The sequence below is a fragment of the Phlebotomus papatasi genome, chromosome 3 (genome assembly GCF_024763615.1).
Source record: "Phlebotomus papatasi isolate M1 chromosome 3, Ppap_2.1, whole genome shotgun sequence".
Classification (NCBI taxonomy): Eukaryota; Metazoa; Arthropoda; class Insecta; order Diptera; family Psychodidae; genus Phlebotomus; species Phlebotomus papatasi.
In genome coordinates, this window is record NC_077224.1 from 28,003,735 (window position 1) to 28,030,518 (window position 26,784).

Here is a 26,784-nt window from a genome sequence, read left to right on the forward strand (position 1 = left end):
AAGGTAGCGCGCTTTCCCCTAACTATTTTTAATGGTTTTTAAATTACTATTGAAAACTGTAATTACAAGATGTATCTTAAATTGCTAGATTTTTCATTTAAGTAGAGACACATTTTGAGAATTATACCAGATTATTTGCAGATTTTATCTCAGATATAAACCAATAGGGGAGTTTTTCCAAAATCCATCGGTGGGAAATATTCCGATGTATCCATTTAACTGAAGCCTTAGTTTAACTTGATAATATTTTTGAGTCTTTTAAAAATCCAAGTGAATTTCCCAAAACCCTATTTATATTTTCAACATGTGAATTCACTTGAAAGAGAATTTCAAAATGATTCACTTTCCCATGCAATATGAGAATAAATTAAGGAAATGGTGAAATGTTCGTGCAATTTGTCTCGTCACATATATACAAATTGAACCCATTCAGTGGGTGGATTATTTTCCGCTACGGTTGATAGTGCTGAACGTGCAGAAAGAGAAAATTAGAAGAATACCTCCCCATATGCTCTAAGACAATTCCAATGAGACGTTCTATCACCCTACTCAAAAGCTTATCGTGTGAAGTTTCCTCTCTTTCTTATGTCCAGGCTATATTGAGAGAGAGAGCTATACACAATGTTAGAATAACACCCAACGGTGAATATCTTATGCACAGTAGGGTGGGAATAGCATGAACAAGTTTCTCTGTAAGCTTTCTTCTTTTGGCAAAAGGTATAAGAAAAAATATACTGACATCTCATGCGATACCTTTAGCTTTTTGTATTTTTTAAAATAAATTATTCCGCCCTCGTCGTTCAGTACCTGTTCTAGAAGTTCAAAGAAATGCATGAGAAAGATAAAAATGACACCAAGATTTCCATCTTTCAAGTCTCTCTAAGCCTTCGCCAAATTCATTCGCTGATAAAGCACTACGCTAGGGAGTAAAAATCATTTCTGTGGAATTTTTGCATGAGTTGCACTTTTACTTGATCTGGTGAAATTGGAAATAGAACTTTTCCCATCATACAAGAGTCAATGAGGAAAATTTTCTCAACACGTCACATGAGTAAGAAAAAAAAAACTGTGTGAGGAATAGCATTTTAGTGCAATGAATCATAGGCATGCTTATGAATGAATAAGGGTGCGGTAGAGTCGTAAAAAAAGTTCTGGTCCATGGACTTTGGGTGTATATAACTTATCATTCCGTTATGCTATCTCCAAAGAAACTTGTACAATTTATCATCCCTCTCTATGGTCATGTATTCCTTGCCACAATCCGACTTTAATAGCTTTAAGGTATAGTCGATTAATATTAACTTCTGGGATTCTGTATTTCACGTGCGTGTATTAAAATTCTCAATCCCCCAAGGCTCATTCATATAGATCTACTCGATATCTGTTAGAAAAGAGTCAGAGGGAAAACTTAGAAAAAGCTTTTAACATGAAATTTTAGATTTCTTTTTTAAGGAGCGTCAAGCGTTTCAACTTCACAGAATGATCGAAATTATGACTTTGATGCCCTAAAATCTGATGTGGCTTAAAAATCAGAGTTTCTTCATTTATCACAAACCCTCTCTTTTGCCAAAATATGTTTAAAAAAATTAGTCCCAATGGAGTTGAAATGTAAAATTTTCAAAGTATTATAAAATTTAGAAACTATAACTATGTTGCTCTCTATGGAATTCGAGCAATAAAATTAAATGAGGCTTTTCGGTTTCTCTCATGAGACTGTCAATAAAAAATTCAGTTTAGATATATAATATTAAATGTAAAGCGAAATACTTGGCACATGCCCAGAAAATCATTGCGTTTTTTAGAGGGCAATATATTAAGAGATCTAACATATTCAAGCAGACTTTAATACTAATTCCACAAGATTGCATTAAATTCAAGTAACTTTCAAAGCATTTCAGTTCTTTTTAAAATTTGGACGTCTAATTAATATGATGCCTCTTTCACAACATAACAAAGTAAATAAAACTAAGAAAGAACATAATTCTGGTTTCTTTTTGATACTTGTTATAGAATTTTTGTCTTCATTGAGAAAAAAAGAGGGTGCGATAAACTTTTTTTCCTCATAACTTTAACACTTTTTAGGTGTAAAAATATATCAACATTTTTTAATGTTAATTTTACACCTTCTTCAGGGTAGAAATAACATGAAAAAGGGTAACTTTTACCCCTAATACACCTAAAAAGGGTAATATTTACACCGGTTTCGGATCAATACTGCAGGGTAAAATTAACATTTCGGTAATGCTATTTTAACTTTTTCGGATTTCTCTCAGTGCGTAGTTTCGTGAGTCACATTTATTGAGAAAAGTAGGAAGAATTTAGTCATTCTGAAGCTTAGGATCGTGCAAGGCTTGGGCATGGGCACTTCCCCAGGGAGTAGTAAATTATTCACGACAGCATCCGATGCCTACAACGCCTACAACCATAATGCGCCTTTGGGTTTCTCATAGCTTAATTGATCCCTTTTGGGGTGACTATTCCATGTACAGTAGACTCTCTCTCAATCGGGAATATGGGGCAAAATGTCATCCGGTTTAGCAATAGATTTGGACGTCAAAACCTTTGTAAATTCCACAAAAAGCGCTCAATTATAAAGAATCACGATAAAATAGGAAGAACTACAGCGAATTTGAGCAAATTAGCTTCATAATTAAGCGTGAAAATTGTCAACAAAATTTGTCGCCCGATTGAAAAAGAGCCGATTGAGTGAGAGTCTACTGTAGTACTTTTAATGGAAGTTTTACAGTTTAAATTTATACTTCAGGAGGGCAATACAAATGGGTTTAATTAAAGATGGGCTGAATTTCATAATGACTGACAGAATGATGTAAAGAAAAAACATTAAGAGGCATGCAGGTTTTTTTTTAAATAATTTTCTGGTTAAGATAATCCTATAGCCAAGTTCAATTTAAATTCGACTCAGTCACGAGCCATTGAGCAAGCAAAGATTAAGAGTGCAATTAAGATTCAGAAACCTAGCACAAATAGCAAATACCATAATTTTCATCCTTAAAACGTTGTACACACTAAGAATGATTTTAAAAAACACTGCTTTTAAAAAAAAATTAAAGAAACGAAAAAATTCGCTAAAAATTTTTATACAATTATTTCATTGCTTGAATAAGCAAGAACTGAGACAGCTTCACGCTATTAAATTAAATAATTTATAAAAAATCTACAATTTCGTTTTGATAATTGTACAAATTAAATTATAAATTAATTTAAAAACTTTGAGAACTTAATTATTTTAAATTACGTGTGACTGAAGTATGACTTTGGAACATAAAGGTTGAAGTTTAAATAACATTAAAGTTGAAATAGGTAATAAAAATATAAGGATATAAACGACGTCGTAATGGTATTATCCTATACTAACTGAAAAGCTGCGGTAACATACAATAAGTACATGTTATAACACTTTCTGTAACAAACAATGTAAAGAAATTGTAGGCATGTAAATGCTCAAATGCGCATGATTATCACAGACAAATTCACATATTTAGGCGGTTTTATGAAATTCCACCCCAATGGCTGTATTGTTCGTAACCCTTGCGTTCTAATCTCTTTTACGATACATAAATTACGTAATCGAAAACTAGAAATGACAGAAAAATTGAAAGACGGAAGAGAAATAAAAAAAATGTGCGAGGTTTATATGAATTTCCCCCATTTAATCTATCTACTTCCGTTTGTGTGCAAAGTTGAGGGTTTGGTAACTTGACATGTGAAAGTTTATGGATGAAATAACAATGGTTAAGTGTGTGGAAGGAAAGGTCTTTAAGATTGTGTATCTTGTACTACCAGACGTTGGGGATGGGAAATGTAAAGGTAGATGAAGAAACTGTGTGACACTTTGTGGGTTGGACAAGGCGAGATCACTTTATGAAAATATCTTAAGGGAAGAAAAAAGCACGAAAATTTCCCTGCCACCCCTCAAACGCCTACGACCGATACATATGTACATAAATATAATATGGGAAAGCCATTGGGATTGTATGAAAAATGTTGGTGAAACTATTCACGTTAGAGCATTTTCTTTTCCATTCTATGAACACATTGAGGGACATTGTATAGAATTTTTTTGTGGGGCAAACCAATTCATCCCCAAAATCTGCTTCAATCTTGTCATTGTGCCTAAAAGAGAAACTTTCACTTAGGACAAAAATGGAGGGTGGAGAGCAGATTGCCCTCAGTTCCAAGTACCTACGAGTGACACAAAAAAAACCGTTGAAAGCTCCGCATTGGAAATGGTTCTGAATGATAAATAGCACTTTTCACACCCACATTTTTTGTGTCATCTCTGGAAAAAAGAAGTAAGAAGTGCGTTTCCAACCAAAAGCTTCTGCAATAGGAGATAAATTTATTTTCCATTTTCAGTTATTCACCTCCATTGGAGGGGAAATGTGTGTTAGAGGGTGGTTAACGAAAAAAAAGAAAGGCTACAATGGGATATGGGTTGGGTTTCTTTTGCGTGTGGATTTACCTTCAGGTGATCAAACTGACAATTGTCGTGGGGTTGAAGAGCAAAAGCATTAAGACCTCGAAGAGAGAAAATTTCAGTGAAGCATATACACAGCTCCTTTTTGTGTCTCGTCCTGCGTATTATGTAGAAAAAGGGAAGGTTTCTACCTTTCTTCTGTTCTTGAAACATTCACCTACAGGCTTGAAAACTTTTTGGTGTATCTGAAAGAATGGGAGAAAAAATACATCTTTGATATGGAAAGCATAAAGCCACAATTAACAATAAAAGTGAGATTATTTTCAGTCTCAATCACGAAATATTTAGCTACAGGAAATCATAAACAAAAAAAAGAAATTGTGTACATAACTCAAGATAGAATAGATTCACGAAATAAACAATTAAAAAATAAATATAGATAAATAAAAACGAAATTGTAGCACAATATTAAAAATAGAGGAGTGTGAGGTAGTTTCTCGAAGAAACAATTTTCAACGTGCTATTTTTCTAATATTTCTGCGCGAAATCAGCTAAAACTTTAAGGGGAAACTGGGGCAGCAGTAAACACGGGGTAACTGTAAATATTGCGATTTTTTAAAATTAGAACAGAGTCTGTATTTGTGTTGTATATTAGTGAATCGCTATACACAACTTTATGATAATTTTCTGACTTTTGGAAATAATGCCTTAAAGTTAAAATATTAAAAAAAAGTGTCTCAGACATGTAGGCTCTCCCCCATATATTGGACTTTAGAGGATAAGACCAATATAAATATACATAGATAGGAACCTTTGTCCACTCAGGAAATGATTGACATAAGTCTAAAGACACAAATATTAGTGTTTTGTGCTATCTCATGTTTGCTACTGCCCCAGCCTCCTCTATGTTACTAAGAAAAATATCAAGTTCCATCCCCATGTTCGTAATAATCATAAATTTTCTAGCGCTTCTTGTTTAAATTGTTCACTTGCTTTTTATAAATCAACATTCAACTTCCTAGAATTTTTTATTTACTTTTGTTTCTTTCTCATTTTTCTTATATTTTTACGACAATAACAGAATTCTCATGCAAAGTTACTTTAAATTCTGAAAGCACATGAAAGGTTGATTTCCAAAAGTTCATACACTGAGAAAAACAAGAGGGTGCGATTAACATTTTTTTCTCATAACTTTAACACTTTTTAGGTGTAAAAATATATCAACATTTTTTAATGTTAATTTTACACCTCATTAAGGGTAAAATTAACATGAAAAGGGTAACTTTTACCCCTAATACACCTAAAAGGGGTAATATTTACACCGATTTTGGATCAATACTGAATTTCCGGAATGTTATTTTAACTTTTTCGGATTTCTCTCAGTGTAAGAGTTTTCCCGTATTTCGTAATTCACCTCATTTAAAACATTTCAAAATGTTCCTTAAAATAAGGCTTAGTAAGTTGAATACAGCTCATACAAGTTCGAACTATTCCCACTTATAAATACATATATTCCCCGGTTTATTGAAACCAATTTTAAAAATAAAAAAATAAAAAAAAAACTTTCGAGTTTTTAAGTATATACAAATTGTAAATGTTCTTGTAGCAATAATTTTTAGAAATGATATTAGATCATCCAAATGCTATTTCTGTATTATGCCCAACGCACAATAACTTTTGTTTAGTAAACATTTTTGAAAATTCAATGAGAGTGAGTGAGATCTAGTCATCTCGCTCATTCTCATGGGTAATTTTGAAAACATGTTTACAAACAAAAAAGTTATTGTGTACTGATCATTATGCCCAATGCACAATAATATTTGTTTTATAAACATGCTTTCTAAATTGCCTATAAGAGTGAGAAAGATGACTAGATCTACCTCTTATTCACTCTCATTGAAATGTCAAAAACAAGTTTAGAAAACAAAAATTATTGTTGTTGGTCATTATGCTCAACGCACAATAATTTTTGCTTTGTAAACACGTTCTCAAAACTGCCTATAAAAGCAAGCAAGATGACTAGATCTAGAAATCATTCACTGTTACTAAAATATCATAAACATGTTTACAAAAAAAAACATGTTTGTGTTGTAAACATGTTTTATAAACATGTTTTTCAAATTTCAGTAGGATTGAATGAAAAGTAGATCTAGTCATCTCTCTCTCTCTCTCTTTCAGTGGCAGTTTTATGAATATGTTTTCAAAACTGCCAATTGTAAGCGAGATGACTGGGCCTAGGTTTTACTCACTATCATTGAAATGTAAAGAACATGTTTCCAAAGTTATTGTGCGTTGGGCATTATATGCCTATGCATAATAACTTTTGTGTGGTAAACATATTTTCACATATCAATAAGACTCAGTCAAATTTGGATTTGGTTATGGGTTATCTCATTAACTCTTATTTTAAAATTTAATTTTACAACATATTTGCAAAGCAAAAGTTAAAACGTGTTGGACATTGTGAAAATTGTCTTTTAAACTCTTATAATTTATTTGGTTCAATGACTAATATTGGACTTTCATTTGTCATTTTAAATCTAAATCATTTAAAAAAGAGTAAGTGTTGTAAAAAACTTTAAATTAAAATCTTTGTGTAATTTTGCGTAAAATTGCCTGGCATTCACTGGAAATTGTCTTTTTCATCACAAACCAATTGAATTGAAGGATTATTGCAAACTATCTCACCCTCCCTTAGTTAATATTCTCTTGGCACAAACGTGTCGTGTAAAATAATTGAATAGCGGTAATTAATCCCACTCTCCTGTATCTTTGATTTCTACAAATAATGCATATGTTCTCCTCGTTCTCTTTATCTTGTTCGCGATATTGTGTGAAAAAGAATATTTCAAATTTTTCAAATTTGCTTTTTATATGGCTTTAACATTAAAATTTTCAATAGCAGGGCGACTTTCACTACAAATAATAAATAGAGTGTAAGTGATGGATTTTGTGCTTTCTTCGTGATCTAATTTGAAGTTCAGGGCAAACAGACCTTGTGTGAAGTTCTATTATCTCACACGCAGACTCAATATATATTGGATGCGGTATTGTTATTTTAGTCCATGCAGCAGAAATAGCAATAGAATTCTCATCTATCGCCTCTATCTCAAGTTCTAAGTATACACTTTTTTCCCAGCCAATATTGCTCTATATGCATTTGATGGATATTTAATGGAAAATTCATTTTCAATACATTTCTAGTACAATTACCTATATACTCCAACCAATTTCCACTGAATAAACAAGGTGGAAGCACTCAGATTTTATGTACATATGTGCATAAACATACACGTATAAACATTATTTTATCATTAACACTCATTAAATCGAGTTTTTACATCTCTAGAGAAGTTCATGTGACTAGTATTTTCTCTTTACTACTTTATAAGCTTTGGACTTAACGTTATACTTCATGCTTGTAACATTTCGAACAAGATTTAGGGGAAGTGCTTATAATTTTGGACAGTCTGCATATAAACATCGATATCCCAAGTTTGAAGTGCGATATTTTCAATACTAATTGACTTTTTTTGTTACTCTCTTTTCAGAAGGATTGTTTAGAAACTTAGCAAGCTATTTATCATCTCATTTTTACTAAAATTAGTTTTAATACGTTTAAAAATGAATTGATATGTAGAGGTGAATTTGGCTCTTATTTTGGACAACTTGGTTATTAATTTTTACAACTTGTCTGTAAATTTGGACAGATAATCCGCCTCAACAGGATGCCCATTGTTCTTCATTTTATGAACCAATCTTACCAAGTCCTCTTCCTGTTCATGTAAGGGAAACGTAGAATGTCACAGAAGCCCGGAAACTTTCCATATCATTCATTAAAGTGAGTTGACTTCGATACTCCAAGTACGTGCAGATTCGCTCATTCCCTGGCCTTTCCGGGAGCCTTTCAAGGCTTTTCTCGCTACATCTCTTTCATAGAGATGATGCTCCTTTGTTTCTCCAGGCATTTGTCCAACCTAGTCATCACAAAAGCTAAAACTTCACGAAATTTCGTGAGAAAAACACCTGTCCAAAATAAGAATCATCACCTCACTGGTGAATGTCTTAAAAAATTTCCCATTTTTCACACGAAAAATATAATATAATTCACAAGGCAAATCTCACTTCAGGTCAAATGTACAAATCATCAGTAACGTGAATCAACACAATATTCAATGAATATTCAATAATATCACTCAAAAACAGCGAACAAACTTTGTTAGTACTTCACCAAAACTAAATAAGACTGAAGTAAGCCACGAAGTTCTGTCATATTTCTCGTAAGCAATTGCTCACACTGAATTTTCAACAAAGCAATTTCAACTCAAATCATATTCAAAATTTAACGTATTTAGTGTCAAAATCTTCCAAAAAGAACAAATATTTAGATAGAATTCATTTTTCATCAAATATTGGAATAAAAATCCATCATTTTAATCAATTTATTTTTAGTGTCCAATGTTATCTTCAAAGTGTCCAAAATAAGAAACTGGACAAAATTATGAGCACTTACCCTAACCCTTTAAGGACGATTAGAACACCGGTGTCCCATAAAGAAAATAATTTTTCCTGGCTACCTAAAGTTATTTTTTTCTTATTTTTATACGTAATTGCAAAGTAGCAGGTTGAACGAATCTAGGATATTTTTTGCCAATCTCCAGCTATTTATTATATAGTAAATATTTAAGCTTAAAATGACGAATTTTTAAATTCTCATATTGAAAAATGATTTTAATTATTTTTTATTACTTCTGATTTTTTTTAAGCAAACCCCTTTTTGGAATAAAAACTATATTACTCATAGTTAATATTTTTCATTAGACTGAAAATTATTATTCATTGGTATTCTCAAAAAAAAAAAAAAAAAAAACTTAAAGTTTTTTGCTATTTTCGTCCTTATCGCTCGTAGAGGTAAAAAATGCACCGAATCAGACTCGGTTGGATTTTCCAAGGTTAGATGTAAGACGTTTCATTGATTTTGTTTATCGGTTAAATTTTTATATTTGATTTTCGGTCCGTAAAAAGTGTCTCGTCGTTAAAGGGTTAAGTATTAGAACACAATTTCCTACACAACCAAGTTTGCTTCACACATCTTAAGATCATGTAAAATTTTGGTTACCATCTGATTTTGAAATTAAACAAATTCATTGAATTTAATTTACGATCTCTAATGCATTTAAAGTTATTTTTAAAATAACTGACAATATTTCTGATCGTTTTTTTTTAATAATATACTGCAAAATATATATAACTTTTACAATGGTCTCAATTTTATCCTTAACTGTATAATTCATTCGAATAACAATTTTCACACACCTATAAGATCTTTCTTAGCATCTTACCAAAAATATCAATAAATAGGTTTTATTACTAACCATGATATTCGACGTGTACTAAAATCATCGAGTTTTATTTTGAACAATAATTGTTATTGGTTATACTCACACTTTTTTTTTAAACTTACCAAAACAAATTAGTATGTTATCAAATGTTCTTTATATGGAAGAATTTCAGTTAATGTGTCTCTTCTAGAGTCATTATAAAGCAGATTCATAAAGTAGTCTCCAGACTAGAGGTATAGCCCAGTTTCCAAAGGTCTTTCCAAAGGTTTTTCTGAATCTAGTTGTTAATTTATTTTTAATGTAATCCAAAATTTAAAATATTCAGAGATCTTTACTGATAAGGAATTGGAGATTTAAGCCATTTGGCTTAACCTTACACTGGCAACTAGTCTCAAGCCAGCTATGTATATATGGCTTAACTTCTATAAATTCTAAATAGACAAGTTTATTTTGGACATTTTAATTTATAATGGTTAAAGAAAAGCAATTAATTGTTTAGGTAGCTAAAATTTAATGTTGATGTTGATGCTTGTAATATAGACATATAGTGAACCTTATACGGGCTTAATACTTAAGGCTTCGCCATATGGCTTAACTGATCTAATTTTTTATCACTCACGATTTTTTGGAAAAATCTACCTGAGGATTAGATTATTAAAGATAAATGAGCTATTAGGCTATCAAAAAGGAATAAAATTGCTCATTATTTAAGATCATATGACCTTTAGTGGACCTTTTTACCTTTTTAGTTGAAGTGGTTAAACCTCTAGTCTAAAGGCGGTCTTATTAGGTCTAAAAAGTCCCTATAATGGAATTAAAATCCTTAATGAGAATTAAGTTTTATAACTTGAAAACATTAGAAATCCCCTCGAGACTAAAATCCTATGAGAGCCCTCTAATTGTGTTAGCTTCTCAGGCTTCCATTAAACCCCAAGCTAGTTCAAAATTATTAAATACAATCAGCGAGAAATTTGTGGAATTTATAGTCAGTGACTGCTTTTTGTATACAAATTTTATTATAAATTAGGTTTTTTTTTTCAAGAAGTTGGTAAACATGATCTTATCTACTTTTTGAACTTTTAAAGAAAAGCTTCCGCGACTTCTACAAAACTTAAAAGCACACCTTTACTTGGTAAAATATTGAAACGGTAGGGGAGACTGGGGTAAAAAGTCACAAAACGGATATTTTATTTTTTTACAAGCTACCCGAGCACCAAAGAAATTTCTAATTAATGCAGTTTTATAGGAAATTTAATGCTCTACAAGTTTGTGAAAGTCATTTCTTTCTATTTTTTAAGGAAATACATTTATCGAGCCGTTTTCTAAAAGGTAATTTTGTGACTATTCTCAAAATTGCTGGGGCAAATAGTATCAGGCATGGGGCAAAATTATCACATTTTGATTCGCTTTATTCCGGGCTCCCGTAAATTTAATAAATACCTAGATGACGTATTTTCATAGGAAATTTATTCCTCTACACCTTTGAAGAACAGCAATTTCTTTATCTGAACGAGAAAAGCGTTTTTCAAGTTATTTTCGTAAGGCTATTTTTGGCAAAGAAAATCCATTCAACTATTCTAAAAAGGCGAAAATGGCGAATTGAGCGAGATGCACTTGACGAAATCTGCCGAAGATTGTCGAATAAATGTCATTTAAGTGAGGAATAAAAACAAAACAGAAAAGAATGGAAGTGTTTTGTGTTCTTTTTAAACTAAATATGTTATGCTCAGTAAAACTTAACAGAATTTTTATCCTCCAGAATGTACATTGGGCTGTTCGTATCTTTTTTTTGGATCTTCATTATCATCACTGTCTTTCTATTGACTGGCATCGAACTATTTCACCTCACAGCCCGAGAGATTGAAGTGGTTTTCTTGGCCCTTGAATTCAATTACTTGAACTTCTTGCCTTATAAACCTTCCTTCTGGTGAATCACAATGCACCCTGATAATACACAGTTTCCCGGACAATGCGGTTCTTCAAGAGCTTTAAGGTTGTTTGTTGGAGCAGTTTGAGCATGATGTGGAGACTGTGGAGACTTCTTGTTCTTCCGGAAAACCTATGTGGGCTATGTGGACTCATAAAAAGGAATCTAGCCACTAGTTTAGTATACCACCTGCAAACTTAAAAAGGAACGATCGAAGCAAGACAGCACGGCATCATTACAAAAGAAAGAACAGCCGCGGAAAAATTTTCGTGAAAGAAAAACCTTCCGGTGGAGCTGTAAATTGACACTCTTACCTCTACTTACATGTAAATCTCAGGAGCATCTCAAAGTCCAAACTTTATTACCATGATTTTTGGTTGCCGTGGGAAAATTGTGATTTCGGCATACGTCTTGCCAGGAACCGTTGATGAAGCTATGTGAAAGATGAATCTCGGATTGAGGGAAATAGTGCCCAGTGGGATTGTAGATTGTGCTCTGGGGACAGTTCGTGGACTTCTATCAATCATTTTGCTCCGAACTAAGGACACATCAATAGAGAAAAAGGCGCGCTATTGTCAGTATTGACTAACCTACTAAATATCAGGTTGGTGTTCTTTCTTTATCCAATACCGGAGAGGATTTCATCTTGAAGGCTCATGAAGAATAACTTGGAAAAGGCCATTTCAACCATTCAACGACATAAGCCCCAACACAAAAAAGACAAACGAATGTAAAAATTATTTAGTGAATAAATTATTTTCAATAAATGAATAGTAACAGAATCAACAGAATGGTCTTTGATCAACTGAAAGTTGAGGATATTCATCTTGGGCTCATAATACTGCTTCATAAGTTTATCCAAAAATCTGAGTACCCAATCTTTTTGAAAAGAATAAAAATACAACACATTTTTCAAAAAAAAAAAAAACAATATAATAATGAGGAATAAAAGAAAGAAAAATGAAAAGCAGCAAACAAGACTTCATTTATTGAAATAACAAAAAATGTATTTTTTATGGCACGAGATCACTGAGGTTTTGAAGTTCTTTGATCATAGGTAATATTCAAAATGCGGTCCTAACGTAAAGTGGTCTTCACCAGTTCTATACTAATCAATATTAAGCCACAAAAAGAAGGGATCGGTAGGAATCAAGACATGCATTTCCCCTCGAAAGGATATTTTTGTACAACAAGAGTCAATAGAAAAAAATCCCACATATTCTTTCACTGCGGATGAGTGCATTTAGGGATTGCGAATGGATTCAAGAATTCAAATGGAGCATATTAATTTAGCTCATACAGACAGTGGGGATGGCGACAAAATTTTTATATTGTCTTTGCTGGACGTCCCCTTTTCCTTGGTTTTTCTTCTGCAGTTTCCATTTTAGATTTCTTTTTCTTGGCTACTGAATGTGGAGGGCACGTCTTCTTAGTCTTATCTTTTTGAGATCCCTTTCTAGATTTCGTTTTTTTGTCATTTTCCTGTCGAGGTGTAAGTTGTGACATCTGTTCCGGTTCTGGGTGCCCCATTTTCTTCGGTTTGTCTTTAGCAGATTTGCAATCAAATCTCCTTTTTTTAGCGGCTTCCTGTTCAGCCTCAAGTCGTGACATCACTTCCGGATCAGTCAAAATTTCACTGTGCCTCTTCTTGCGTCCACGACGAGATGTAGAACGAGGTTCGGCTTTTGGAAATGGTCTTATGGATTGAAGGATTAAATCCAAGTTTTTCTTTTTGTCCTCTGGTGAAGTTAGGACGTTACCCGATGGCTCGGTTGAATTCTCAGGAGGTACAGAGGAACTGAATTGTGTTGGAATCTCAGGGACATCTGTAACAATGGATGGGTTGAAGTCTTCTTCATTGAAAATTAATGGATTAAATGGCCATATGCCAGTCGCTCTGAAACCAGAGACATTGTTGGCTCTGGTCACAGCTGCATCCATGGCCAAGGAAACTAATCCTGGGAGATCGTATATGGACATGGATCTTCCAGGATGTGCAGTTATCCATGAGTCCATATGTCTCATCATCACCCCCCTGGAATGTTCGTTATTTTGGCCAAATTTCTATAGAGAATTCAAATTTGCACCATGAAGGCATGACGCGAGCGACACGCCGCGGACAGATCCGTAACCCCTTGACAATCGCCGCATTGTTGTGTTTTTTTTATTTGGATGGTCCAGAGTTTTGTGAGTAAAAGAAGTGAGAAAATCAGCAAGTTGTAGAAAAAATATAATTTCCAGTGATTAGTGAGTGTGAGTGAAGACATTCGTGCAGTAAAACGTGTGAAAAATGAAGTGCACGGTCGTGAATTGCTTCAACTCTAAGCACCGAAATCCCAATGGGGTGACCTTCCACAGGTAAGTTACAATTTTCTTCTTTCTTTTGACGCAGCAATTTTAGTGAAAAATAGTGAGTGAAAGCTTATTTAATTGTGAAGGCGTGGGGGTGTAATTTGTTCTAAGCGGCGATTAATATGAATAGAAAAAAATTCTGAAAAATGTGGATACGGTGAAAATCTTCCCGGCCAACATATTCGACAGGATAGTATTTAGGGGTAATTTTGTCTTGCGAAAAAACATCTTCAATTGCTTTTTTTAAATCAGTGAAAAAATTGTTTGAGCTTATAGAAAATGAGTTTTCGAATAAAAACCAACTCAATATTCGTGTAATTAGGTTTGGTGAATTGACGAAGAGGCTATATTGCACATTTCTTTTTTTTTTTAATAAAACTAAAGAAAATAATTTAAACTAAGAAACAAGTGGAAAGTGGAATAAAAGAAAATATGCTAAAGAATATCTCTGACTTGTATTTTTGCAATTTTGTTTTGGAATTATTTTTTTTTTTTTTTAGATTTCCAAGTAACTTGCAAGTTCGGGAAATTTGGGCTACACGTCTAGAGCTCTCTATGTCCCTTGTAGGGAAGGATAAGTATGTGTGCAGCATGCACTTCAGGCCAGAAGATATCAAACAGAAAAATACTTCTAAAACTCAGCGCTTCAAATATGTGCATTTTTTTGGATCCAACTGCTCTTCCGATTGTAAGTAACATTTTTTCCTTATTGCGCAAAATGAGCTGAAATTTTATTGAATAAGATAAATGTAAAGATATATAAAGATTTATAACTAATTTAATATAGTAGTTTGGGTCCCGGTCAAAATCCCGAACGCCAAAATCCCGAAAGCCAAAATCCCGAATGGGTCAAAATCCCGAAAGCCAAAATCCCGAATTCTTAAAAGTGTCATAGCTACTCTCACGATTGCACCCGCGCTTGCTGGAGGCAAAGGGAAATCTTCTGTGTCTTGGAAAATTATTCTAAACATTTTCCTCCGTATAATTCCATCCCTTTCAGGATATGAGAAATTCGGGATTTTGGCTTTCGGGATTTTGGCCTTTTCGGGATTTTGGCGTTCGGGATTTTGGCTTTCGGGATTTTGGCTTTCGGGATTATGGCTGCCACCGAGTAGTTTATATAATATTTGTTGCTGATCTTTTTGTTGAAAAACATGTCATTAAGAAAAACAGAAATCTTACTAATTACCACGTACCTATCAAATTTTGAGAATTTTCTCAGTAATTTTATTCTATGGTTAAATTTATGCATATTTCTCTTCATGATGGAAGAAAGTGGTCTCTTAGACGTGGATGTAGAACAGTATTGCAAATGTCCTATAGGATTGTTCTGATTAGAAATCTCTTAGTTCTTTTAGAAGATCATGGACAAAATAAATAAACATTTATTTCTCGTATTAAATAAATATTATTTTATATTCAAAATAATAAGTAAATGTAGAGTAAATTGCTGCTTTTCTTGAAATCGAAATCAAAAATTGCTAGTTTAATGTCGCATGGTTTTGATTTTTTTTTATCTAATAAGAGATGATTGCAAAGATTACACTAATATGAATGTTCATCCATAAATCTAACTTATTTATACGATATTTTGTTGTGTTCGAGATCTACGAGCGTACTTATATACAGTCCACTTTTTATAAATTGACAGCACTGTAGTTTTTAAACAGCAAGAGATATCAACTTTAGGTTATCGATGACCCCCCAGAAATCAATGTATTCTAGAAAATTCACTTACCCAATTCACACCCCCCAACCCATCCATCCCTTTCAAAAAAATACGTTTTTACTTTATATTTGGTCCTACGGATTCGGATCATTTTCGGTGTGTTTCAGAGCAAGTCCGGACGAATATTTCGACCAGACACCCAAGACCAGAAAAAATCGCAATCTTGCATTTATTAATGTCAATGATTCTGGAGGGCTTATTTCTCAAACAAATTGGTCGATTTTTGATTTAATTTAAAGGTATCGAAATCCTAAACCCGGCTGCATCGGTCTCAACCGCTAATGAATTGGTAATGTACCGGATTTTGATATATTTCAAAAATATAAATTATCGCAAATTTTTGGTTTTTTTTAAATTTCAAATTAAACTTTGATAAATTCGCTTTAAAAATATCTATGTTTATTTTTCTATAGACTAGACTAAGTCTAGAAAAATAAAAGTTGCAATTAACAAACTTATCTTACCAGTAAATTATTTAATTAAAAGATTAATCTTAGGAAAATCAAAATATATTGCATTTTAGTTTGAAAACACTTTGTTTGTTCGTCGTAATATCCTATAGAATCTTAAAGGTTTATCTTCATAAGAGCAATTTTATCGCAAAAGTTTCATTCTGTTACCTAAAAAACATCTTATTTATCTTCTAAATTACGATATAGGCATAAAATAGAGCCTGTACAACCTCACATGACTTCATAGTAATATTGTTGGTTCAATGATAACCATTTATATATCGCTCATTGGATTTTAAAGGAGTTCATCTCAATCTGAGTCATTTTTCAGGAGACAGTATTAAATATTCAATTCGTTATAAATAAATATCTTACGCAAATTTTTGTACAATAACTGTTTGATTCTTTTCTATTTGTCTGAGCACAATTATAAACATTGAAATTTTCACGTTTTTAACTTATAAAATAAGTTCTTTTCCTGTATGTAGTGAAGATGGTCCCTTGTTCTTCCAAAGCTCTATTAAATTTTTCTGAAATAAAAGAATAGGGGACCAACTAGTGACAGTTGGTTCCCTACCTCACAAAAATGGCGCAAGAAATTCATATTTGTTCCCCTTTACTTCTAATTAATTGTGCATGTATGTAAGAGATTAAAATTGTGAAAAATATTTCTAACAAAGTAAGTTAGTTCTATATGTTATCTGAAAATTTATTAAATTCTCTTTCTGAGTACATCAAAATCTCAAAATTACAAAAACTCGGGATGACCCCCCTGACCCACTTTAAAATCCAATGATATTAAGTCCAGATTTACACAATAGGAACCGTATAGTATTCATTTAAAAATAAACGCCATATATATTATTCTTACTTCCCCTCTTAGAATTTTTGCCATTCTAAATTTGAAGATTAATTGTATGGAATAGAACAGTTGATAACTTATCATAAGGAAACAAATTTTGCGATTTTTTTATAATTAGAATTTTTCTCAATTACTTTACATTGTTTTGTTTTTGACTTGAAATGTTACCGACCTCGAAGTAAAAAGATTAGAGATATCAATAGAATGACTAGAATGTAGTGCAATTGCATCATAAATTGAGAAATATATCATTTCACTCATTGCCTACCAATTACACAAGATATTCTCCTGAGAAATTCCTGAAATAAATTTCCTGATCATAGGACTTAAGGCAGACACAAGCAGATTCTGGTGTTCATCTTGATGACAATACACAGCTTGGGAGTCATAGTTCGAAAATCTACGCTACAATGGTAGAACTCCAAAAGTCATCCGTCAGCGACTACAGTGCCATGGACGATGATTGCGACGAAGTCGAGTGGATTGAATTCGAAGATGACATATCGGAGCCATGCAATACGGACAGTGATTCGATAATTATACAACCTCAGAAGGAGCATTTCCACCGTTTAGCTCTGGAGGTTGGTCAGCAACGCTAAGACGGCGGTGGCCGCAAATATTGCTTTCTGATTAACTTTTCTTTATGTCTGCTTTCAAGAGCACTTGCTCAAAACATGTATTGATATTCAAAATTAAAAAAAACTTAAATCATACAACAAAATGCAGCAAGATTTCTGTAAAAAAGAATTGAATATGCAAGTCTTATTGAAAAATCTGATCTGTAACAAATGAACATGATCATAAATATAATCTTAGTTAAAAAAAGCTATATATTTTGTTTTCTTTCTCATCCTAAACGAACTTAAGATAAAAATGTGAAATATTTTAAAATATCTTTCTAAAGCCTGTGTTACAAATAGGCCGAACAAAGCTTTGAAGCATTAAAATTATTTATTTTTAGCTAAATTGAAAAAAGTAAAACGGTGGCAAATCGAGTTGACCCTTTTATATATTTTATAACTAGGGTAAATGTCCTAATTCAAAACCATTTCCTGACGCTTTAACTATGACAGAAGATTCAACACATTAAGTTCATCTTTTTTCTGAAGAGAATTACATAAATTTGCTCCTTGACTCTTCTAGAATGTTATTGTTTAGTCAAAATTCTTTAGATATAATTTGAAAACTTCTTAAATACAAGAAAAATACGCAAACGTAAAATGCTTCTATTGGAAACATATTAATAAAAATGGAGACAAGGAAAATTTCTTAATTGGAGACAAACAGTGTAAGTAAAACCCCGACGAAATGCTTCCAAAACCTTGTTGAGTTGCTCCTGTGTTCAAGATTTGTTATTATTCCTAGTCTTTTCTCTTTCCCCATCTAAAACAATATTAAAATTTCTCAAAACAAATCATATTTCCGGGGTTTCCTATTGAAACATTTGCAGACACTTCAGAAAAACCCTTTTTGTTCACGAAATAGGTAATTCTTTCATTTGAAAACTTTACGTACCGTTAACAATAAAGATTAGCACTTAATTTAACTAAAATGACCCAGAAATGTGAGATAAATGTTAAACAAAACGAATAAAGAACAGTCACTTTATTGTGTTTTTAATTGGAAAACTTGGTCGATAAATAAAAAATTCGATGGTGAAAAGGTACACTTTTAATTTTTCTGAGAAATTAACAAATTAAAATTTGTATGCATGGATTTTCGCTTTATTTGGAAAAAAATTAACTAAATAATGAAACTGTGGTATAGAAAATATATAAATATAATAATTTAGTACTGAATTTATCGTGAAAACAATGACGTTTCCATTTGGAGTAGCGAAAAATTTCCATTTGGAGCAGGTTTTGAATTAGCTTAATTTACCCTATTATAATCTAAAAGAGAAATAAACAAGAGAAAAAATATATTTATAATAAAATTGAATTTGCAAAAATATGTTACCCCTAATTACAACCCTGAAATGTGACATCTCTTATTGAGAACAGGTACTTTTTTGGTATTTGAAAACTAACGGAAATTTTTAAATAGAGAGTAAAAAATCTTTCATGGTGTAACTGTTAAATCCGACGGGGGTGCTCATCATTGATCTCTTCAAGGGGCCAAAAACTGTGCGATCTAAGGGCTGGAGTCTGTGGCTGCAATGTGGAGGTAGCGATAGAACAATGATTCCATTTTCTTCGCAAAACCTAAGACCTGCGATGGACAAATGAGAGTCATGGTTGTCTAGAATAAGAAGCACGGGATTTGTTGTGGATGCACCGGAATGTCTTTTGAAATGCTGCAAGAACTGTAGGAAGTGGTTTGCCAGCATCCATCCAGACGGATTCGCTGCTCCGATGCTTCCAGGTGGTGCTCCGTTGATGAAATGGTCATGATACTTAACCCGCGGAAATATAAAAAACGGTGGGATTGTATTCCCAGCTGCATTCACAGCAAGAGCGATAGTGATTAAACAGCCTCTTTCACTCGAAGTAATACGACCAATTTGCTTTACTCCTCGTCTACAAATAATCTTTCCTGGATCTTGCACGGTAGTAATACCCGTCTCATCCATATTATAAATGTGAGAAGCGTCAAAGGTATGTCTGGAGTACACTGATTTCAGCTGGTCAAAAAATTTTCCCACATTTACCTTATTAAATGCAATTGCTCTCTGTAGGCTCGTAGCTTCGGGCTTTCGTACAACCAATTCCGGATGACGTTGCCGGAAACAATACAACCAATCAATACCAGCCATTTTCCTTTCATTCCAGGATGGTGGTGTGGTGATTTCCAGCTCTTGAGCAAAATCAAACGCCAATCTTCTGACATTATTTATAGATAATCCGAAGTATCTATCGGAACAATTTAGTAAATAGTTCTTCAGCGTTGCTTCCTGTTCCTCATTGAATAAGGATGCACGTCCTTTTTTCGCGGTTTGTACGCATCCATTCAAACCTTCTTCTTTTTTCCAATAACGCCGAAGAGTCTGATAATTTATTGCGTAAAACTTGGCGCTTGATCTCACCGGAACACCACATTCCACCATACGCAAAGCCAAGGAGAGTTTTTTGGGGTTAAGTGCTTCGTTTTTTCTTTTATAATTACGCACCATCTCGCTTCTCTGTAATTTTTTTTTAATAATAAATGGTTTGTGAAAAAAACTATTTAAATGATTAGAATGCCACATTTCCAAACCTTGAAGTTTTCTCATAAATAGAATAAGTAACTTTCAGACTTTTAGAAATCGGGTGAAATGAAAAAACCATACACAAGACACTGCAAATCGTTTGACAATTGAAAAAAAAACAAGCGGCGACATATGGCAATGACGTTTCTTTTCGCCGTGAGGCATCATAAAAATTACTTCGGTTTTTGTTACTTTCTGCCCCATACCTCTTGATACTTTTTACCCCAAGTGGTCATTTTTAATAAAAGGATTTCTGGAGAAAAGAATCCTTGGAAAATGTGAAAACGGATAGTGGCTTTGTATTCAAAGAATCCAAATCATTTTGGAAATACTCACCAGAGCATCAATTTTGGGAAATAAATAGGTAAAAATTGATATCTGCTGTAAGGAAAATATTTCTATAACAGGGCTGAAAATTTCAATATTTTATATTTTTTAAATTCCTTGTTCGAATTTTAACAAACTTACGACATTGAAGAAGGTCTATAGAGGCTATCTATAGAAAAAATTTTGACCCGCTATCTTTTTTATCTTGGAAGATATTGAATTATGAATTTTTCGATTTGTGACTTTTTACCCCAGTCTCCCCTATATTTCTAGGTTCTAGCCAAAAATTTATCTTTAAGTTTCTTTTCATTCTGAGCAATTCTCACGGCTCCTTTGAGATATATTTTCTGAAGCATTCACCAGAAACCCTAACTCCATCTATTCATCATTGTCATTGTGAAAAGATTCAAGTGAAATTTTCTTGTGCACTTCTTGACTCAAAGTTTTTCCAAATGGAAAACTTTTGCAAGCAGGTGCAAATCCAACAAGACATCTTTCCCACAAATAATTCAAAAGATTTGCATGAAAGGATGGTTATATCTGATGCGTTTATCACTTCTTTTTTTTTTTTAAAGAGAAGTTATGATGAAAGGAAAAATTTCTCGAGGATTGTAGAAGTATTTCTCTGAAGATAATTTCCTGCAAGAAATAAATTCATTTTCTCAAATGAAAAAGTTTACACAGAAGCAAAATTAAATTTGCCACAGGCTTTAATTTGAATATCTGAGTGAATGGAGAGTATAGGATGGAAGTTTAGATAATAAGCTGGAGTTGTTCTTTGAGTTTAGTGGCATTTTGTAGGCATTAGGATTACATTTTCTAAGATGATGGTAATTTTAGAATGACAATGTTACTCTAAAGATGAAATTTTGTGGTGGTTTTCGGGGTGTTGATGAGTAAACTTTCTTATATGATACTGTGGAATGTACAAGAAAATGCCTCCATAAAGTCTCGTGTAAGTTGTGTATTTCTCTATATAACTATGGTAGAGTTGCTGAGGGAATTGCAGAAATTAACTATTTCTAGCATTTAAACACATTCATAGAAATTTCATTTAACGGTGGAAGTTTTGCCATTTCATAACTCTGTTCATCAAATGAGCCGAAAGTGTTGAGAGAAGATTCACAAAAGTTGTTTATGAATTTTAATTGTGATTCTACTTCATCAGCAATCTTGTCGCTATTGCATTTCCGGGCGGAAAGAGGTGTGTGAATTAGCCTGAAAATAGCGCAAAAATTGTGGGAAATTGGTGAGTCGGAGGCTAAAGTGGAGTAGAAAACGGGGAAGAATTTATTTGGCGAGTGAAGTGGCTTGCTAATGAAGCGCAACCCAAAATAGCCCAGAAATGTCTGAAGAAGCTGCACCAGACAGTACAGTGAGACGCAATGCGTCCCTAGATGAACAGAGGCTAGCCTTTGCTTCGTCCAAACTCTCCGCTGCGAATCTCATGCAGGAAGCTTCCCGTAGTCATAGTTTCCAGTCCTCTTCATCATCCTCCTCCAGTATCACGTCCACCATGACAGTGGTACATCAACAGCAGAGCCACTTCCACCAGAAGGTCAGCAGTTCTAGTAGTGCCTCCTCCAGTGGCGCTTCCAGTAATGCCGGTGACAAGGCTATTGTCATCAAAGCATCTTCTTCTTCAAGTGGTGCCGCAAGTGGCAGCAAAACCAAATTCCAGAGCTTCCTCCAGCAACCCGAGATGGCAATGCATTCAGGATTCCTGAGTGCCACGGCACAACAGCAGAAATTCGTACGACAATTTGTACGATCATCTTCAGCCCACAGTGAGAGCATCGATAAGCCCGCCATCAAGTGCATAAGAAGTGCCTCCACTCAGATGGATGATGGTGTGGTGCAGCAGACAGCTGCAGAGACATCTAAAGTCTTTCATCAGCAATCTGTGCTCATCTCTAAGTCAGCCGAAACCATCGAAACGTCCACAACATCTGCCATGGGAACTGGCATTCGAAATACCCTTACACTTTCGGGTGGGCTCCTAGCACCGCCTAATCGTAAGCTTACCATCTTGAGTCCCATTCATGCTCCTCCAGGACTACAGGAGATGCTAAAGCGTCATCAGAATCGCTCACCATGTTCCCCGAGGCTTGTTCTGCCAGGTGCAAGTGAAGCTGATCTTTTCGGGTGAGACTAATCTTTTGAATATTCATTACTTCTATACCATATTTTTCTCCTGTTTGCAATTTTTCCACCTGAGGCCCAATTTTTGAAACTCTCACTCGCACCCGCGAGCTCTTTAGTGGCCGAGAGAAATCCACTCGTACACCCCGTAGATTTAAATCCTTCTGTAACGACTTCTTCATAACATAAAGTACTCGTTGCACGTACTCAAGAATTTCCGGGGTGTGCGAGTCAAATTCTCTCGGCCACTAAAGAGCTCGCGGGTGCGAGTGAGAGTTTCAAAAATTAGCCCTCTGGTTTGCAGAACTAAATTATACCATAGTAAAGTCCCCAGTTCCATTTAAAAGTAGGAGAAAAAACCCAATTTCAAAGGTGTCCCACTTCTCCCTTATAGCAAACACCCAAATATGAAGAATTTCCCAAACAATTTCCCTTTTTTTCATCCGCAAACATATACCAACTCGAAAAAGTCTGAAGAAGTCAGTTCTTGAGAAGCTTGAAGAATTTTAACAATTTATAATGAAATTTTTAATTTATTAAAGGTCAAGCTCTATGAAATATTTTGCTCCTCTTTAAGTTGAACATTTGATGTCAAAAGTGCCTCTCAAACCTCAAAAATATTCTGCGAAAACTTTCCGTGTGCTTCTTAACAAGCAATAACATTCTCTTTGTCGCTGAAATTAATATAGTTTAGTTAGAAGGTGAGGAAAGATGGATTTAATTTAATCAAGGTTAACATTATTGCAATACAGCGGGCATTTTGGCCAAATCATAAATTGATGAGGGACTCAAATAACTCTATATTTAATCTACGGTCATACTGGGCACATAATTACACAATACATAATTACGGAAATTGAATAATTTATTTATTTAAAATTTTATGACTTCATACAAAAATTTTATAATTTTTCATTATGAAAATGTACAAAAAAAAAAAACATCAAAAATATTTTATATCATGATTCATCATGAAAATAACCCTTACAAATAATTTCAAACAAGGAATTAGAGAACCCGGTATCAGTTTTAATCCAGGTTGTATCGATTTTAAGAGGGGAGTGTCAATTAGAAGGCCAGAACTTAGCTGTTGTTCGCGATTTTTTTAAGGAGAAGGAAACAACCAAGATTCTTGAAATTTTTGGTATAAGTTTATACATATTTGAAGTCCTTGAATAAATTTATTCAACAAAAAATATTATAAAATGGTGGTCTAATGCGCCCCTAGAGCGCCTCATCGCAAGGGGTTATTCATAAACAAATAGAGTGGCTCGAGTTCCCTGCTCCCTGAAAAAATACATGAGTTCCCTGCTCCCTGAAAAAATACATGAGTTCCCCGGGTTCCCTGAAAAAATACATGAGTTCCCCGGGTTCCCCAAAAAAATACATGAGTTCCCCGGGTTCCCTGAAAATTATATGAGTTCCCCGGGTTCCCTGAAAAATGTATGAGTTCCCCGTGAGTTCCTTGAAAAATGTATGGGTTCGCCGGGTTCCCTGAGAGTTCCCTGAAAAACGTATGAGTTCCCCGGGTTCCCTAAAAAAATGTATGGGTTCCCCGTGAGTTCCCTGAAAAATGTATGGGTTCCCCGTGAGTTCCCTGAAAAATGTATGGGTTCCCCGGGTTTCCTGAGAGTTCCCTGAAAAATATATGGGTTCCCCGGGTTCCCTGAAAAAATGCATGGGTTCCCCGTGAGTTCCTTGAAAAATATATGGGTTCGCCGGGTTCCCTGAGAGTTCCCTGAAAATTATATGAGTTCCCCGGGTTCCCTGAAAAATGTATGAGTTCTCCGTGAGTTCCTTGAAAAATGTATGGGTTCGCCGGGTTCCCTGAGAGTTCCCTGAAAAACGTATGAGTTCCCCGGGTTCCCTAAAAAAATGTATGGGTTCCCCGTGAGTTCCCTGAAAAATGTATGGGTTCCCCGTGAGTTCCCTGAAAAATGTATGGGTTCCCCGGGTTTCCTGAGAGTTCCCTGAAAAATATATGGGTTCCCCGGGTTCCCTGAAAAATGTATGGGTTCCCCGGGATCCCTGAAAAAATGCATGGGTTCCCCGGGTTCCCCGTGAGTTCCCCGGGTTCCCCGAGAGTTCCCCGGGTTCCCCGAGAGTTCCCCGGGTTCCCCGTGAGTTCCCCGGGTTCCCCGTAAGTTCCCCGGGTTAACCGTGAGTTCCCCGGTTTCCCCGTGGGTTCCCTGGTCAGATTGGCTCGAGTTCCCCGAAATGAGTTACCCCTTGCCTCATCGCAGTAGTCCCTTATTTGTGAGAAATCTGCAGCATGTAATTCTTGTCTAATAAAAAAATCTAAATAAATTTTCAATTGTCATTACTGTATTTCATAGTTAAATTAAGAAAATAAAAAAAAAATCGTAAAATAATTTTTTTTCAAGATTTTTTTTAAAAAGATGTATTTAGGGATAAAATTTTGACTTTAACATGCTGTAAAAATTCGAAAAACAGGTTTTCAACTATTGTTTTAGTTCAATTAAAAATTGAATTAAATTGAACTAAGAAATTGAAAAATTGCTCGGCGCTCCTTTACTTTCGGATCTCTATCTTCGAAAATACTTCGAATAAGCTTATTTATGTTATAATTTTCTTAGAATTATTCAACTCTGTGGAAAAAAAATTAAATTTAAGAGCAAAATATTTCTGCTCCTCCTCTCTATGTTATTTTCAGTCAATTAATTTATAAACGAATTTCAATTTTAAAACACGGTAAACAAATTACAAAAATTAAATTTATCTGAGAGATGTGGAGAATTTATTAAAGAGAAAATTTTTGGTTTTAAATCTTGCTGTGGAAGAGGATGGAGAAGCCCTGTTAAGATTGTGACAAGTGGAATTTCTGATCGATAATCGAAATTAGCTTTACCTATTGCCCTACTAAGAAGTAAATCATACAGATAAACCCTCCATAATTGCCCAAGAAAGATTTCAAGTTACCCAAGAATTATTGGTTACCTCTTGGGCTCGAACCAATATCCTAAAATTCGTTTTATATTTTATTTATATGAAACCCTAAATCTTCGAAGGTTTGTGGTTCCAGCTACTACAAGCTAATAAGAGCTAATTTTAGATGTATAGGATTCAAAAAATATCTCTTTAAAAAAATAGTTAATCTTAATAACTTTATTTGATAAACCTTAATCCTAATCGAGCTTTACCAAGGTTTTTACTTCAGACCACACAAGTTGAGTTTTCAAGAGTTACCAAGAGTTACAATATCAAAAAAAACATCTAAATTTACACGAGGTTGTTAGTGTTAGAGGACGCTATTGCTTAAAGATAACATCGACAATAAGGAAATTAATTTATTGTTTAATTTTACAGTTATAAGTAGATTTATAAGTGTTTTCGTCTTTCTCAAAATGTTTTATTTATTAGAATAGATCACTCTATGAGTGGTTTTCTTCGTGAACTATTCAATTTCCTCACAATTTCCATAAATAAATTTTCGCGAATAAACAAATTACAATGGTTAAAGGTAAATATATTGTACCACATTGTAAATTTCTCCATTTCATTACACAGAAAAAAATATTTCGTGAACTTGTTCGTCAATGTTTGTGAATTCTCATACCAGAGACTTACCAAATATTCGTATAAATTGCATAACCCATTAAAAAGTATTTAAAAGTTTATACTTTTTTGACAAACCTTGTTTGTAACATGGTCACACTCGTCAAGCATTTTTCGTTCTTTTACAAACATTTGTTCGTACAATTTTATTTATCTGGCAAAAGTTTGCCAACATTTTTCTATGTTTTTACGAACATATATTTGTAAAAGAATAAAAATGCTAATCCAGTGATCGTGTTACGATCAATGTTTGTGAAAAAAAACTTTTGTGATTTTTTTAAAGGGGTTAGGGGAAGTGCTCATAATTTTGGACAGTCTGCATATAAGCATCGATATCCTAAGTTTCAAGTGCCATATTTTCAATACTAATTGACTTTTCTTGTTACTCTCTTTTCAGAAGGATTGTTTAGAAACTTGGCAAGCTATTTATCATCTCATTTTTACTAAAAT

General features: G+C 33.8%; 2 protein-coding genes across 9 annotated transcripts in view; both read left to right on the top strand.

The window, feature by feature from the left end:
* LOC129807444 (cAMP-specific 3',5'-cyclic phosphodiesterase) overlaps nt 1-26,784 on the top strand; it is a 378,877-nt gene that overhangs the window by 248,419 nt on the left and 103,674 nt on the right. For 2 of the 7 annotated variants that reach the window (XM_055856708.1, XM_055856707.1), the window contains exon 2: nt 21,785-22,761. The exons of the other annotated variants lie outside the window; for them this stretch is intronic. In XM_055856708.1, the coding sequence (XP_055712683.1) occupies nt 21,962-22,761 (800 nt within the window). In that variant the 5' untranslated portion in view covers nt 21,785-21,961. The remainder of the gene's footprint in view (nt 1-21,784; nt 22,762-26,784) is intronic. 7 annotated transcript variants of the gene reach the window in all.
* On the top strand, nt 13,859-17,890 carry LOC129807445 (uncharacterized). Of its 2 annotated transcripts, XR_008752284.1 has the most exons (3): nt 13,859-14,065; nt 14,560-14,747; nt 17,426-17,890. XR_008752284.1 is itself a non-coding variant. In XM_055856718.1 (2 exons), exons 1-2 carry the CDS (start codon nt 14,640-14,642, stop codon nt 17,699-17,701), a joined length of 384 nt encoding a protein of 127 aa, XP_055712693.1. In that variant the 5' UTR covers nt 14,470-14,639; the 3' UTR covers nt 17,702-17,890. The 2 variants fall into 2 exon arrangements, 1 of the variants encoding a protein (XP_055712693.1); XM_055856718.1 differs by lacking the exon at nt 13,859-14,065 and having other exon boundaries at nt 14,470-14,747.